A 14,274-nucleotide genomic window follows, 5' to 3' on the forward strand; every position below is an offset into this window, starting at 1 on the left:
TACATAGGTATACATTAATCTTTTCAATAACTCAGGCTATGATTGACAAATTAGTGTTTCATTATTAGGTCTCATTTCATTAGATTATTCAATGGGTAAGATTGAACACTAAGAAGAGCCACACACAACACTAAAATAATGGTCTTTTGTAGTTTTTTTTTACACTACAAGTTATCAGCTATCTCTATCCTCCACTTCCCAAACCAATAATAATAATCTTTTTTTAAATTTTAAAATTAACATTACAACTGTTCTTATCTCTTCTTAAATCCATATTTCTTTCTTTCATAGAACAGATCAGTCTTTGAACTTCCCAAGTTTACAATCTTTGGACATCCATCCCGCTATAAATAAATAACAAAATAAAATTATCATTGATACTACAATTACTCGTCTAAAGTTTTCTACCACAAGTTTACCACCACTACAAACACTGGGCCCTTCCTCCCATATGAATAGGCCATGAGTCTTTGGTTAGGCCACCTACACATGTACAAACATGTACATGTGTGGTAAGAATTATTTACAGACCTTATTAGGCATTGACTTGATTCACCAATTGTGGCCAGTACACATTTTCCCAAAGAAAATTTTTAATTTGCTACTGCTTAATGGCAAAACCAAGTAAAACTGGTTGATCACCTCTAAAAGTAGCCTTTATGGCTGAATTACTCAAATGCATAAAAACTTTTAAGGACCTTTTATAATTTTGCTATGTACATATGTACATGTACATGTACATATTATTGTAGTGCATAGACTTCGAACTGATTCCAACCAAAATTCAATTTTAAATCATATTATAAAGCTCTTCAAAAGCCATGTTGCTGTGCTTAATTGCCAGCTCTGAAGCACAATTTGTGCCTTAATTGGGCATTCATTGCCACTCAGGCATCCCCTGTAAGCCATGTAGGCATTTACTTGGCATACATAAGTATGCATACAATAATGGATAAAATTTAATATGTTGATAGTTGTTCAGACAGCAGCCTGATTCAGACCTGGGGTAAATTACAAAACCTACATTTAAATTACAAAACTTACATGTAAATTACAATTAAACATTCAATTGCATTCATTTTGTTAGAATTACCATTATGCCATTTGAATTACAAATACCATTTTGATATGTTTTTGCATGAAACAGAAACATGGCTTGCTTAAGATTTCAGCTGACTTTTATAGAATTACAAAAGAAATAAATACATGTGCTGTCACCAGAGTTTCCCATAATGCCACAAAGTGTGCTAAATGAGTTAATAGCCCACGGTATAAGCTTACAAGCAATGTACTACATGTGCGTGGCTTTTGGAGTAATGAAAAAATTTAATTTGGATCTGAATGAGCTTAAACTAGATAGACATGTACATGTATGTGCAAATGTGCATATCGATGTACAACATCAGAACACGTGTATCACAAAAATTATAAAAATGGAAATTCTCTTCTAGCCGGTTTTGATAAAATTTGGCCTGCATGGTTTCAGGCCAGATTTTAAAAATCTTAAAATTCATGAAAGATCTAATTTTGATGGGAATTGCATGTAGCTCACTTTAGATATACATGTACAACACAAAACAAGTATATGTATCAAAAATGAAGAATTATCTTCTAGCAATTTTCGACGAAAAGGGTTTCTACAAAGTTCTACTAAGCAAGCTAAATAGCACACCTCATAAGCTGGCAAGAATGGGAAACCCTGATTGTTATACTTCCATCTACACGTACATGTACATGTGTACAGTGCATGTACATATGATCATGTGATGTGAAGTGATAGATGTAGATTGAGAGCATTCTCCTTGCATCTGTATTGATTCAGTACTCAATACACTATGACAACTTAATTTTGATAAAAAAAATCCAATTCAGGCTTAAGCCTCAATTACAATTACAATTATGCCATTGTATATGTAATTAAGTTCAGCCTCTAATTACAATTAAAATTATAATTGACCCCAAGTCTGTATTTATTAAGTTGCTTCTGGTTTCTGAGCTTACCAGGACTGAAATAACAGGACTCAAATAATGGGCATAAAGCTGAGATTGTTTGCTTAGTAAGAAATGTACACGCACATCATCATGTACAATTTTAACAAAAAATCCATTCAGTTATTGTTGTTATGTATATATAATTTCAAAATGACTACTGGGTAGCGATGAATATCACAATAACATTAGTACCCATGTTGAGTAGCACAGACTTACATCTTTCTCCTGTATTGTACATTCCTTACAATAGTATGCATCAGACACCCCTGGGCCTCCACATATGGTACACCGTCCTTGATAAGAGCCATAATTACATTCATCACAAATACGAACTAGTGTACATGGGCGTACATAAGAATCGCATATGACACACTTCCCATCACCTACATGTATATATATATGCATAACATACAATTATATACATGATGTGACAATCTATAGCACTCCAGTGACTTACATTTTTCACAGAGCCTGCCAATAGCTAATAAAATAACAATTAATAATAACAGTGAAATAAAAGTAACTACAATTTACCTACTCCTGGCTGTTTCCTACACATAATGAGATCAGGGTGATGCTTCGCCATGTTGAATCTCTTACCTCGGCCACCTCCTACTTTATCTTGGTTGCTATGACAACGATAGCCAAAACAGCTTGTGCCAATGAGGCATGAGGTAGCCGTTGGTTGTTAGTAAGTACTAGTTGAGACTCTCACCTGCAGCCTGGATGTGTAATGACCTACTGCACTTCGGAGGTAGCCCTACGTGTTCGGCCCATGAACCATGAAGAGTTCAAAATGGGTGCCAAAGTCACTGCTCGCACAGTTGATAGTAATGTGAGTTGATACACATGTACTTCTTGTAATAAAGGCATCTACATTTTTCTACCTGCAGCTTGTGGTAATTTTAGATCCAACAGTTGATCCTGATGATATTCTGCGTGCCAATCGCTCTCGAGAAAAGCAGTACATATTTGACTATGCTTTTGACCAGATGGCTACACAAGTCAGTGACACTGGTATTTTTTAGTTTTTTTTTCAGCATATTTTTAGGATGAGGTATATGAAGCTACAATGAAAAGGTTTGTGTGTGACATTTTGTCCGGCTTTAATGTGACAGTTTTTGCCTATGGACCAACAGGTTTAATGCACGTACATGTAACCGAGTCTATTATAATCAATTTATATAGGGGCTGGAAAAACTTACACAATGTTGGGTACTCCTAACAGTCCTGGAATCATGGTTCTTACTCTCAATGATTTGTTTTTTAAAATGAAAGCTACTGAAAATGATGTGATTTACAGTGTCACAATGTCTTATATGGAAGTATGTTATGTATCATTTGTGAATTGATAAAAGTATCATTTGGCAATTGGCGGATTATTAACTTTATCACTAAAGTGAAAAAAAATGTAAACTTCTGTGTGTTCTGTTAAAAAGTAAAAATCATTACAGAATAACTTTTTGCACTCTGTGCAGAAATTTAATTTTCAATGGAGCATGGCAAGTTGAATTTTTTACAAGAAAGATGAATTTAAGTAGCTACCGTTTGTAAATTATTGTCACATATTTTTATGTAATTAAACTTGCATAAAATTCAATTAGATTTACAACGAAATGATCAGAGATCTTTTGGATCCAAAGAGAGGAATTCTTGAGCTTCGAGAAGATGTAAATGGAGAGACTGTAGTGGCTGGTCTTTCAGAGATTGAAGCTACATCAACAGTACAAGTAATGGATCTCTTAAGCAAAGGAAACATGTGTCGAACATGTGAACCAACTGCTGCAAATAAAACATCATCCCGTTCTCATGCTATATTAAAAGTAGTAGTTCGTTCAAGGAGTCGTGTGATGGATGTTAGTCAGGATATACACATTGGCTGCTTGTTTATGGTTGATCTTGCTGGGTCTGAAAGAGCATCTGTTACTAAAGTGAGTAAACACCTTTTGTTTTTAGTAAAAAAGGTTTTTAACACTTTAAGTGGTAATAAGTATGTCTGGCACATAAAATATTTACACCCAATGTAGAATAGAGGCAAAAGAATGGTTGAAGGTGCACATATCAATCGTTCACTCCTTGCTCTGGGAAATGTCATAAATGCTTTAGCTGCTGGCCATGATAAAGTCTCTTATGTTAATTTTCGGGACAGTAAATTGACAAGAATATTGAAGGACTCACTGGGAGGGAATGCTAAAACTGTAATGATTGCTCACATTAGTCCTGCAAGTACATCTTTTGAAGAATCAAGAAATACTTTAAAGTATGCTGCAAGATCAAGGAATATTAAAACAAAGGTTAATTATTTCACGATATCAAGAGTAGATGATTATCATCTACTCTTGACGATATGTATTTGTTGCAACCATTTTTTATTTAGATTCATCAGAATGTTTTGGAAGTTCATTACCATGTTCTTCAGTACAATGACATTATCACACAATTAAAGTACAAGATAGCAACTCTGCAGGACAAAGTCAAACATTGCCATTGTTCAAGAAAACCTAGTACATACATGTAACTAATTTCAGAATAAAAATTAATTACAATGCTATTTTTAGTGGTACCTCATGAGCTTAAGATGTTACTTTCTGATCATCTAGAAATACAGTAATTAAAATAGTAAACTTTGAATTACATGTAATATTATAATGCTTTTTGCAGGCAGTCATTATCTTCTATTAACTTGCACTCACTACAAAATACAATTGATGCTATGAAACTTTCATCAGTTATTTCTGAATATGATTTTAGCATCACATGTAAGCATTATTTTTACAATAAAGCATGACTTCATTACTGTAGCAGTAGGTAGAACAAGTCTTGATGCAGATGCAAAATTTCACTGCCTATGTGATGGTAAAGATATATCTCAAGCAAGAGTGGAGTTGGCTACCTTAAACAAAAAAGGAATGGAAATGGAAGGATGCAAGAGAGAATTAAAGAAACAACTTGCTGTATTAGATGCTCAGTTGGTAAAATTTAAGGAAGTAAGTGTCAATTAAATTTATGGACTGAGCATTATAACTTTAAACTTTGCAACAGAATATGAAGAGTATGCCAGTACAGTACCAACAACACTTGCAGTATGTCCTTACTGGTCATCATTTACAACATCTTAAACTTAATCATGAATTGGATACAGAATTACTATCAATGAAACAAGTAATGTATAACGATGTGATAGCAGAACTTCAGAGACATAGTTCATCTGCTTTTCAATTAGCTGAAAGGCAATCTTTATTACTTAAAGGTGCATACCTAGCACTTAAATGAAAAAATTTAGTTTATATTAACACAGAAAATAACATATCTGTTCCAGAAGAGTTGTGTGACAAACTTCAAGATTTAAAAATAAAGAAAAAAGTACTTGATCAACAAATGGAAAGCAATCATCAAAGATTTGGCTCTGATGAAAAAACAGCATTAATGCGTCATTCTGGTTACACTGACCTAACGGAAACTGAACGAGATTTCAGTAGAGCAAGGAGTAATTTATCTGTATGTGATGTAGCATTGAAAACCGAGAGGTAACTATAGTTTTTTGCTTATACCAATCTATGTGACATAAATTTATAGTATTGGTTTACCAAGTATTCTACCACAATCAACTACCTCATTGGGAAGAACACGATGGGCTGATCCTGAAATACAAGTTCCAGTTGAAATTACATCTTCATTTCCTGCTTTGTCTCCAGTTAATTTGTCTAATTCAAAATCACTGCCTCTGCCTAGATCTGTTCATTCTTTACCTGCCCTTATTCCTGGAAACCAGTTGCATCCATCACCTCATGATGATTTTTCTAACAAAACAGTCCTACTTAGTGTCCCTCGAGTCTTAACCAAGCAGAAGAATAATGAGAAAAATGATGACACTACTTTTGTTGATGTGGAGAGTACTTCTATGTCTTCATTAAGCACAGGAAAGTCTCAAACATTGACAAAAGCATCAAAACCCTCAGCTCAAAATTACAAAAGAGGTTTTATTGATCACTTTTGATTATGATATCAATTAATTTTATTAGGTATCCAAAATCAACATTGTGCTAAATTGAAGGGATCAAAAGGAGTGATTCCACATGATTCTACTAAGCAATTGAAGGTTAAAAATGCTCAAAAGAGAACATCTCTTTTGCCTGCAAGCCATCAACGAGCTAGACTGGGTCAGAGCAAGAGTGTCTTAGTACCTCATAAAGGTATAATAATTGTTGTATTATTGTCTTTACAATGATTGAATCAGTTGTGGCTGATGGAAAGAAACTGCAGCATGGAACTTCACCATACCGAAGTTTGGTATCTCTTAAACCAAAGAAAAGTGTGACAAGTATGAATTGTAGTCATTTGCACCAATGTTTTTCTGTTGTTTTTAGGTCAAAGGAAATGAAGTTTTTTGCAAAATAATGTTTTTTATTACTTTCAAATCTTGAATCAATGATTATGTTTATAATAATTTTTTTTGGAATTAAAATTGACAAAGTTGATTAATTTATTTATTCTTGCATGCATTGAGCAAAATTGTCAACAATTTCACAATGCTTAGCTTTTACATGTACTGTGTAAGTGAAATGTAAACCAGCAGACTTTGAATATTGCATCAGTTGTTCCTTAAATAAAGCTTTGTATGCATGTACATTGAGAAGAAGTATCTATTGGATGGTCAGTGTTATACTTGCTAAAGAAACTTACTCAAATGGATGCTATTGTTTCATTGATCTACTCATGCTATACCAATGACACAGCTACAAAGGCATGAAGAAAAAATTGTCTTATTATAATTGTGCAGGCCACAGCATGTAGGACACGAACAAAAATTAATCATGCTTCTTTGTTTTTATGCTTTATTTTGTAGCATGGTTGAGTATTCTAGCTTTATCTAAACATTAAATTTCTCTAAAATTAGCATTTATTCATCATTATTTTACATGTGCTTTGCAAGTTCTTTTACACTAACAAAGTTGTTAATAGCATAGCATATAGCGTGTAGCATAGTAGCTGGCAACTTTATTGGCATTTGAAGTTCCATACAGATCCTTTTGTTGTAACTAACTCTTTGACGCTATCTACCCGCCAGTAATATGGTACAGCAGATTTAAGTGATCCTGGATCAAATATATTAGCTGGACTGGTCATAGTAACTTTGTACTCTGGTGATGATGTTGTAGCAGATTGCACTGATGATTCAGAAAGACCAAAATACACATCATGCTTATCTGCATTGTAACCTGAAAGCCACATTAAATGGCAATTACATTTTGCTGTATTAGTGCCATTTGGTGGAATAGGCATACTACTAGCAGTGTCTTGATGACCTGGTATCCAGTAAACTCCTCCATGAGCCATTGATTCCTTGCCATATGGTCCAACACCTTTTAAAACTAGATCAGAGTCTATAATTGGGCGAAAATCAAAATTATCAGGATCACGTAGTAGGTGCCGAACATCACCTTTAACATTATTGATATACTGACCTGGTAAGTCATATTGACACTCTGATGTTTTAATAGAGCTACATGCTCCGTTTTGTAGAATGTTTCCTTTTGTTACAGTGTGGCTGTTCTCTCCTTTCGCTCCATCTCCAGGGAACCCATATAAACAAAGATCAAAATATAGCTCATTGTCAAATGCTAAGTTGTTGTAACAATGATGATTATCACCTTTCAGTCTGATCCCACGTGTTGTCCATACCACATTATGTCTCATAGTTCCATTATAGCCCCATAATGCACCATCTACATCAGCTCTATCAAACCTCAAACCCCACTTCCTTGTATCATAACACCAATTATACTCCAATACAGATCCATTTTGAGCATAAATGTTAGTTTGAACATGTGATCCATCACCTTGCAAGTATTTAAGATCATAGAAGAGATTGAGGCGAACCTCTGATCCAATTGCTAATCCAAGTTTTCTGTCAAAAGTGTCTCCGTTTCCAGGGGCATAGCCTTCACAAGGTCCATTGCTATGGACAGTGTTGCGTACAAACACATCTCTAACTCCTTCTGATCTCAATAGAAACCCATCTCCTACACATGTAAAGTCATTGTATCGCCATATATTGTTCTCAAAAACTCCATCAGCACCTCTGTAGCTCATTGTTTGACCATCAGCATATTCAAAAGTGCAATTGAAAACAGAGAAGTTACCAGAATTCTGGACAAGGTCACCATTGTAATAAATAGTTGTTGTGTTAGGAACAGCAGTAGATCCCAATGCTCTATGACTATATGAAGGATAAGAAAAATAGCATGACTCAAGTTTAATGTTATTTACGTCTTCGGATTTTGACTGAGCTCTAACATGTACTGTAGTGGCAAAGAAATTTAATCCTGACAACGTAATATGAGCAGATCCATTATTAATGAAGAATGCATATGTTGATACTTTACCACGAATGTCATGGTCACTGGGGTTTTTATTGATATCACTCAGCCAAACATATACTCTCTTCTCTACAGGGTCAAAATACCACTCTGTAGGAGAATCAAGAAACTCTAACTTGTCCTCTAAAAAGTACCGACAATTTTGAGCAATGAAATGAACAGCTTTTGGCTTTGAAGGAACATAATAAGCAAATGAGGCATTTCCGATTGTGTGATTAGTGACAATTCCGGCCCATGTTAACCATTGACCAATGTTAAGAATTGCTATTGCTCCTGTAGCATTAATACCAGATTTGGCCAGATGTGTTCCATTATCAATCATCACTCCAGTGCTTTTTTCTAGGTTGAATGTAGACTCTTTTGAAGAGAATCCCCACTTTTTGTAATCAAATACAGACTTATCATACCAGAAAGCATTTGGCCATCTTGCATTGATCTGCATCTCACCATCTACAAACAACTGCCAAATATCAAAGTCAAGTTTAAGTGAATAGATATCATTTCTGTATATCTCCCAATGTCCCTTAATACTGGTGGTGCCATCAAATATTACTCTTTCCCCTGGATAAGACTTGAACACAATAGGTGCATAAACTTTTCCTTTCAAACCATTAATAACAACTGCTTCGGTATATGTTCCTCCTCTAATGATACATGTATCTCCAGATTTGAGAAATTTTACCGCTTTGTTGATGCTCTTCCAAGGTTTTTGTAGTGTTCCTGGATTATCATTTGAGCCATCATTCACTGAAACATAGTATTCTTTAGCTTTAACAAATTGAAAAGTAATTATTAGCAGCACTGTATATAACATTAGCTGCACATTCATCATGAATCAGCCCCACCCTTTAGCTGCACAACACCACAAGAATGAATACTATTATTATGACTCCAAATTGTGAAATCTTTTATCATACTAATTTTTATAGTCACTCCATTTATTTATTGTGGTATGCATTACATACTAACAGTTATAAATTATTTTCCATGACAATGCTTTTTTGGGGATAAATTGAAGTTTAATTCATAATTCATTAACAAAATTAATGTTTCAAGATCTAGATCTAATCAAAAAAATCTCAGGCAATGCTCTTAATGTTTAAAAACTGAATTAGAACCTCAATAAAATGAAACTGAAGGATATTATGATGAACTAAATGACTCTATAATTTGCAATTATTGGATCTAGTAGCTATTACGCTGATGACTGAAGCAATTAGAACAAAACAACTTCTGTTACAATCACTTTATAGCAGCTGGACATAATTATAGTGTCTATTGCAACATTTTGTAAGAGGAGGTACCAAAATTAAAATCTGCATGCCTTCATGCCTAGCAGTTGATAATCATTAGAGGTGAATGTCTTATTGTGCATTATGCCACTGATTCTTTAGTAAGGTTCATTTTTTAGGATAGTGCAGTATCGTGACAGTCAATCTGTCAATATGTACCTAGTTTGTTTGCACTCATGCACCTATAAGTGTGTGAATAACTGAGGGGCTAAAGTGAACCCCTCTAAGATTTTTTTGCATTAAAGTAACTGTTCCTATTATTAATTATGGAAAACTTGAACATCTGTCTACAGCACTTTAGAAAAATAGTGCTGTTTCTTATGGTGCCATTAAATGCTTTCATTGGATTGGAGACAAATCATCAGTGTGACTGATGACGACTAGATAAAAGAGAAACATTCGGACAAATGTTTAGCACAGCAGCATAGTCAGAATAGTCTACAGTCAGCAGTCAGCAATGGAGATCTACTTCCTGTTAATGCTTCTAACATCCTGTTTCATCGCCGCCATAGCAACCAGAAAGGATACGCCTACTTGCTTTGAAACAACAGATATCCCTCTTGTCAATCATGTCTCAACAAGGTGCTGTTCTCCAAAGTTACAACAATGAATTGATTAAATGTAAGTTAACTTTCAGTGTAGGGCTACAGGCAGTTTCCCATAGTAATTTTTCATTTTATTTAAAACTTCACAGTGTAAGTAGAATAAGAAAGAGTTACAGGGATGAGAGATCATATAATTACAGAGAGAACACTAAAGAGGATAGCCTTGGATAATACCACCTGATCAGCTCCATAATAGAGTGAATAAAACATCATACATGTAGGCTTGGTTTTGTTGGCCAAGTCATTTTACACCAAAGTAATATGTAATTATGTACTGAGGGTTTCCTACTCATGCTGTTGATCTCCCATTCTTACATTTTTTCTGATATGTGTAAATGTTCTTATGTTGTGCTAAAATTTGCTAATCAACATTGGATTTTTTAAGTTGGTCAAAAATTGGGCCAATATAGCCTTTGGTCTTATGGCAAATTAATTTTGTCAAAAATTGCTAGGAAAAAAATGGCTATGCATTTCTCAATATCTAAAATTTTTATGATATGTACTCATGTCCTATATCAAATTTGAGCTGAATTTAAATCAAATTAATTTTTATGAATTTTTAGAATTTGGTGAAAAATTAAGCAAAACACTATGTATTATAGTACAAGGACTTTGGCCTATAAACTTTTATATTCTCCATTTTATAATTTTTCTGTTACATATACATGTACCTGTTTTAATGTTATACTGAAAATTTCAGCTAAACCTGATTCTGATCAATGGATTTTTTATGAATTTTTAATGTTGCTTCAAATGCTATTTACTGCATTAGTCTTGCATAGCCAAACTCCTCCCCTTTTTCATGTTGGAGTACTGGTACCCCATTTTAAAAAAGGAAAGGAATCTGGCTACACAAAAGTGCATGTAGTACTGCTTGTCAGCTTATGAGCATACTGTTTAGCTCACCTACATTGTAGCAGTTAGCATGCTTTGTAGGAAAGTGAAACCCTGTATATACATATACAGTATATAAGTATTATGTACTTGCATTTGCATCTGTGGACAGAGGTTTTTACTCCCTTTCCTTTACTCTAATATCTATTGTTTGAATGTGCAATTAGATTAATTATTTTATTAATGATTTACATATCAGATCTGAGATCTCATTACCTAAATGTATGTGATTAAGCATATCCATCTTACCTGATAATAATAATGATAATAATAATAATAATAATAATGATGATGATGAAGATAATAATAATAATAATAATAATAATAATAATAATAATAATAATAATAATAATAATAGTAATAATAACAATAGTGATCACCTTGAATTTAGGTATTGAGGACTTATGTTCAAAAAGAGATGAACTTCATCAACAGATTTTACAAGAAGAAGAAGAAAAGCAAAAAATTCAGAACGATTTGCGTATATTAACTGAACGTTTGGCTCAAGTAAATGAAGGTCTTGCTCACAAGATTAGCACTAGAAATGAATATGACAGAACAATAGCTGAGTGTGAGATGGCATACAGAAAGGCAAGTTTTTGATTAATGATTTTGATTAATGCAAGTTATTGATTCTGGTGTCTCTTTGATCTTAACTGGTGCACTTTCTTATAGATTGTGCAACATCCTTTGTTGGCAGTGGGAGCTTTTGCCAAAGTGCCTGTAATTATACATGTACCTGTACTTGTGAGATCTATGGCTTGAATTTGGGAAGATCTGTCTGAGTCTGACAATGATGACAATTGCAATTGATATTATATGGACATTGTCCTGTTGTTATGAACACGTCATAACTGTATGTCAGGATAAATTTGTGGCGGCGAATTATTTGAGATTTTTCCCATACCCAGCAATTACTAATGGCTCCATGTGGTCTAACATGTAATTGATTTTATTGTTATGAGTATATAATTGCAGCCACAAATGATAGTTTGTAATCAAAATCATAATTATCTGCCTAATCGTGTCCTATGTAAACTTTTTATGCATAGTTTTAAATGCAATGAAATTCTAATGAAATGCAATAATTATATTGACAACTATTTAGTTTATTTGGCAATGCTCATAACCATATTAATTTGCTTTTTGATTCTGTCATACTAAATTAAAAGTTTTGAAAATGCCTGTTTATGTTTGCCTGTAACTCTGCTGCTCCAGGGAGTATAAAAGAGTTTTGTGCTCTAGATGACCCTCTTTTCATTTTATAGAGTTTTCATCTATAATGTTACATGTTCATGTACCGTACAGCAGGTAATTTTGGAAGGGCTAAAATTTGGTGAATTGCTAAATTTTGGTGATTGGCATATTTTTAATTTGGCAAATTTGTGACCGCATGCCACTGAGCATGCATATAATGGTTCAAAATGGCAGATTTTTATTTTGGCGAATGGCTATCAAAATGCCAAATTTGCCAAATTTAATCCCCTCCAAAATTACCAGCTATACGTTATTTGCACCAGTGTTAGCAGCTTAATCTCTTGTAACAGATTCATGATTTAGATGTATGCATGTAGATTTTAAGACTAAACTAGTAGTTATATTACTTTGGGAAATGTAACAATCACAATGGTTTAAAGTTTACTTTTAAAAAGGGAGAATAACACTATTGAGGGACACATTATTATGGCTTAATGCATTACACTGCATGAGAGAAAAATATTGCATTAATTTTTTTTCATTCACAGATGCATAATACAAAGCATTGCATGCATTATAAGTGATCCAGCCTTAATCTAGGTTTACTACATGTATGTGCATGTACGTACTTCACATTGTCTTAAAGAGCAATGTTAAAAATCAACTCGAGACTGTCTTATGTTGAATTCTCCAGAACGGACACAATGGGTGAAGTTATGTACAAATATATTGTAAACTTAGCTTTGAATTGTTCACATAGAACATTGCATTGCAACAGGAAGTATAAACACAAGGGTATAAATTTACATGTACATTATGTAAATATGGCCATTGGTAGTACTACCTACCGTATAGACGGAAAATTTTGCGGCAATTTAATTTTGCGTTTTCAATAAATTTTGAATGTTTTTTAATTTTGCGAATTAAAATTATGCGATTTGACCACGTTGTCTTGACCACTTATACGCCACGTGTACATCAAGATCGTTGATGGATTTTGGATTTTGTAACAATTGATAGCTGTGTGAGAGGGCATCATATCTACAAGGAAAACTGGGATCCTGTCATAGACGAAGTACTAGAATGTCACAAAGAAGCAAGCAACTCTCCATGATGCTAATGATACATGCCCATCGAGCCCACGTGATTTTAATTTTACAGTCTTTAATTATGCATTTATTTTTAAAACTCAAAGCGCATAATTAAATTCCCGCAAAATTTTTCATCTATACGGTACATGTATTCTAATGTAATTTTCATCACCTTTCCAAGATATTGCTGGATGTGCTAAATGTGTATAAAATATCTCGACCCACCCTTTCCAATCCTTTTCATTTTATGATACTACAGTTCCGATTCTTTTCTTTGGGGTTACAATACATTGTGGCCTCTAACCTCTATATAGTGGAGAATTCGGTAAAAGACAGTTTGACAAAAGTGTGAGGTTTTTTGTAGTACATGTAAGTAGTACTCTTCGCCTTATAGTTCTGCTAAGTGGTATGCGTAGTTATTCAGCAGAATTTGACACTTTAATTACTTCATTAATGTTGTTTGTTTTTAGTTATGTTTATTATTGTACAATATAGATTCTGGAAAGCTCTCAAACACTACTTCATGTCCTCAAGAAAGAGACATCTACATTGAAAGATAAAACTGCACCACCAGGTGGTACATCTACTGTCAGTAATCCTAAACACCCTCATGCTAATACAACTTAAAAATTTTGTTTTAATAATAATTTTTATAAATATGGTATAATTAAAGTGCATATAACCATCACTGTCATGGTCATAACTGCATCATGGATAGTTTAGTAGAGTTACAAAGCAGAGGTTGTAATAATAATAGTAAAGACAAGATAGTATAGTTAGTAGAGATGAATTCTATTATTAAAAAAATATTTATAATAATGCT

General features: G+C 33.6%; 4 protein-coding genes across 5 annotated transcripts; 2 read left to right on the plus strand and 2 right to left on the minus strand.

The window, feature by feature from the left end:
• Positions 1-69: 69 nt before the first annotated feature.
• On the minus strand, positions 70-2,612 carry LOC100636995 (PHD finger-like domain-containing protein 5A). Its single transcript, XM_003385437.3, has 4 exons — positions 2,527-2,612; positions 2,450-2,473; positions 2,209-2,375; positions 70-344 (listed from the first exon to the last, which is right to left on the minus strand). The coding sequence occupies exons 1-4, from the start codon at positions 2,576-2,578 to the stop codon at positions 255-257; spliced, it is 333 nt and encodes a 110-aa protein (XP_003385485.1). The 5' UTR covers positions 2,579-2,612; the 3' UTR covers positions 70-254.
• Positions 2,613-2,633: 21 nt separating this feature from the next.
• LOC100639651 (kinesin-like protein KIF19) lies at positions 2,634-6,468 on the plus strand. 2 transcript variants are annotated; one of them, XM_011404741.2, is made up of 16 exons: positions 2,634-2,827; positions 2,886-2,996; positions 3,044-3,131; positions 3,181-3,317; positions 3,597-3,923; positions 4,020-4,286; positions 4,370-4,496; positions 4,551-4,599; positions 4,654-4,751; positions 4,795-4,979; positions 5,035-5,242; positions 5,291-5,519; positions 5,569-5,969; positions 6,015-6,185; positions 6,230-6,313; positions 6,360-6,468. In XM_011404741.2, exons 1-16 carry the CDS (start codon positions 2,726-2,728, stop codon positions 6,371-6,373), a joined length of 2,598 nt encoding a protein of 865 aa, XP_011403043.2. In that variant the 5' UTR covers positions 2,634-2,725; the 3' UTR covers positions 6,374-6,468. The 2 variants fall into 2 exon arrangements, with proteins under 2 accessions (XP_011403043.2, XP_019850423.1); XM_019994864.1 differs by having other exon boundaries at positions 4,798-4,979.
• Positions 6,469-6,843: 375 nt separating this feature from the next.
• On the minus strand, positions 6,844-9,232 carry LOC109581087 (uncharacterized). The gene is made up of 2 exons (XM_019994865.1): positions 7,458-9,232; positions 6,844-7,376 (listed from the first exon to the last, which is right to left on the minus strand). The coding sequence occupies exons 1-2, from the start codon at positions 9,202-9,204 to the stop codon at positions 6,991-6,993; spliced, it is 2,133 nt and encodes a 710-aa protein (XP_019850424.1). The 5' UTR covers positions 9,205-9,232; the 3' UTR covers positions 6,844-6,990.
• Positions 9,233-10,173: 941 nt separating this feature from the next.
• LOC100639777 (Sjoegren syndrome nuclear autoantigen 1 homolog) lies at positions 10,174-14,115 on the plus strand. Its single transcript, XM_003385459.3, has 3 exons — positions 10,174-10,285; positions 11,555-11,754; positions 13,947-14,115. The coding sequence occupies exons 1-3, from the start codon at positions 10,234-10,236 to the stop codon at positions 14,076-14,078; spliced, it is 384 nt and encodes a 127-aa protein (XP_003385507.1). The 5' UTR covers positions 10,174-10,233; the 3' UTR covers positions 14,079-14,115.
• The last annotated feature ends 159 nt before the right edge of the window (positions 14,116-14,274 follow it).

The sequence above is a fragment of the Amphimedon queenslandica genome, unplaced genomic scaffold (assembly GCF_000090795.2).
Source record: "Amphimedon queenslandica unplaced genomic scaffold, v1.1 AMPQUscaffold_13463, whole genome shotgun sequence".
NCBI classification, from domain to species: domain Eukaryota; kingdom Metazoa; phylum Porifera; class Demospongiae; order Haplosclerida; family Niphatidae; genus Amphimedon; species Amphimedon queenslandica.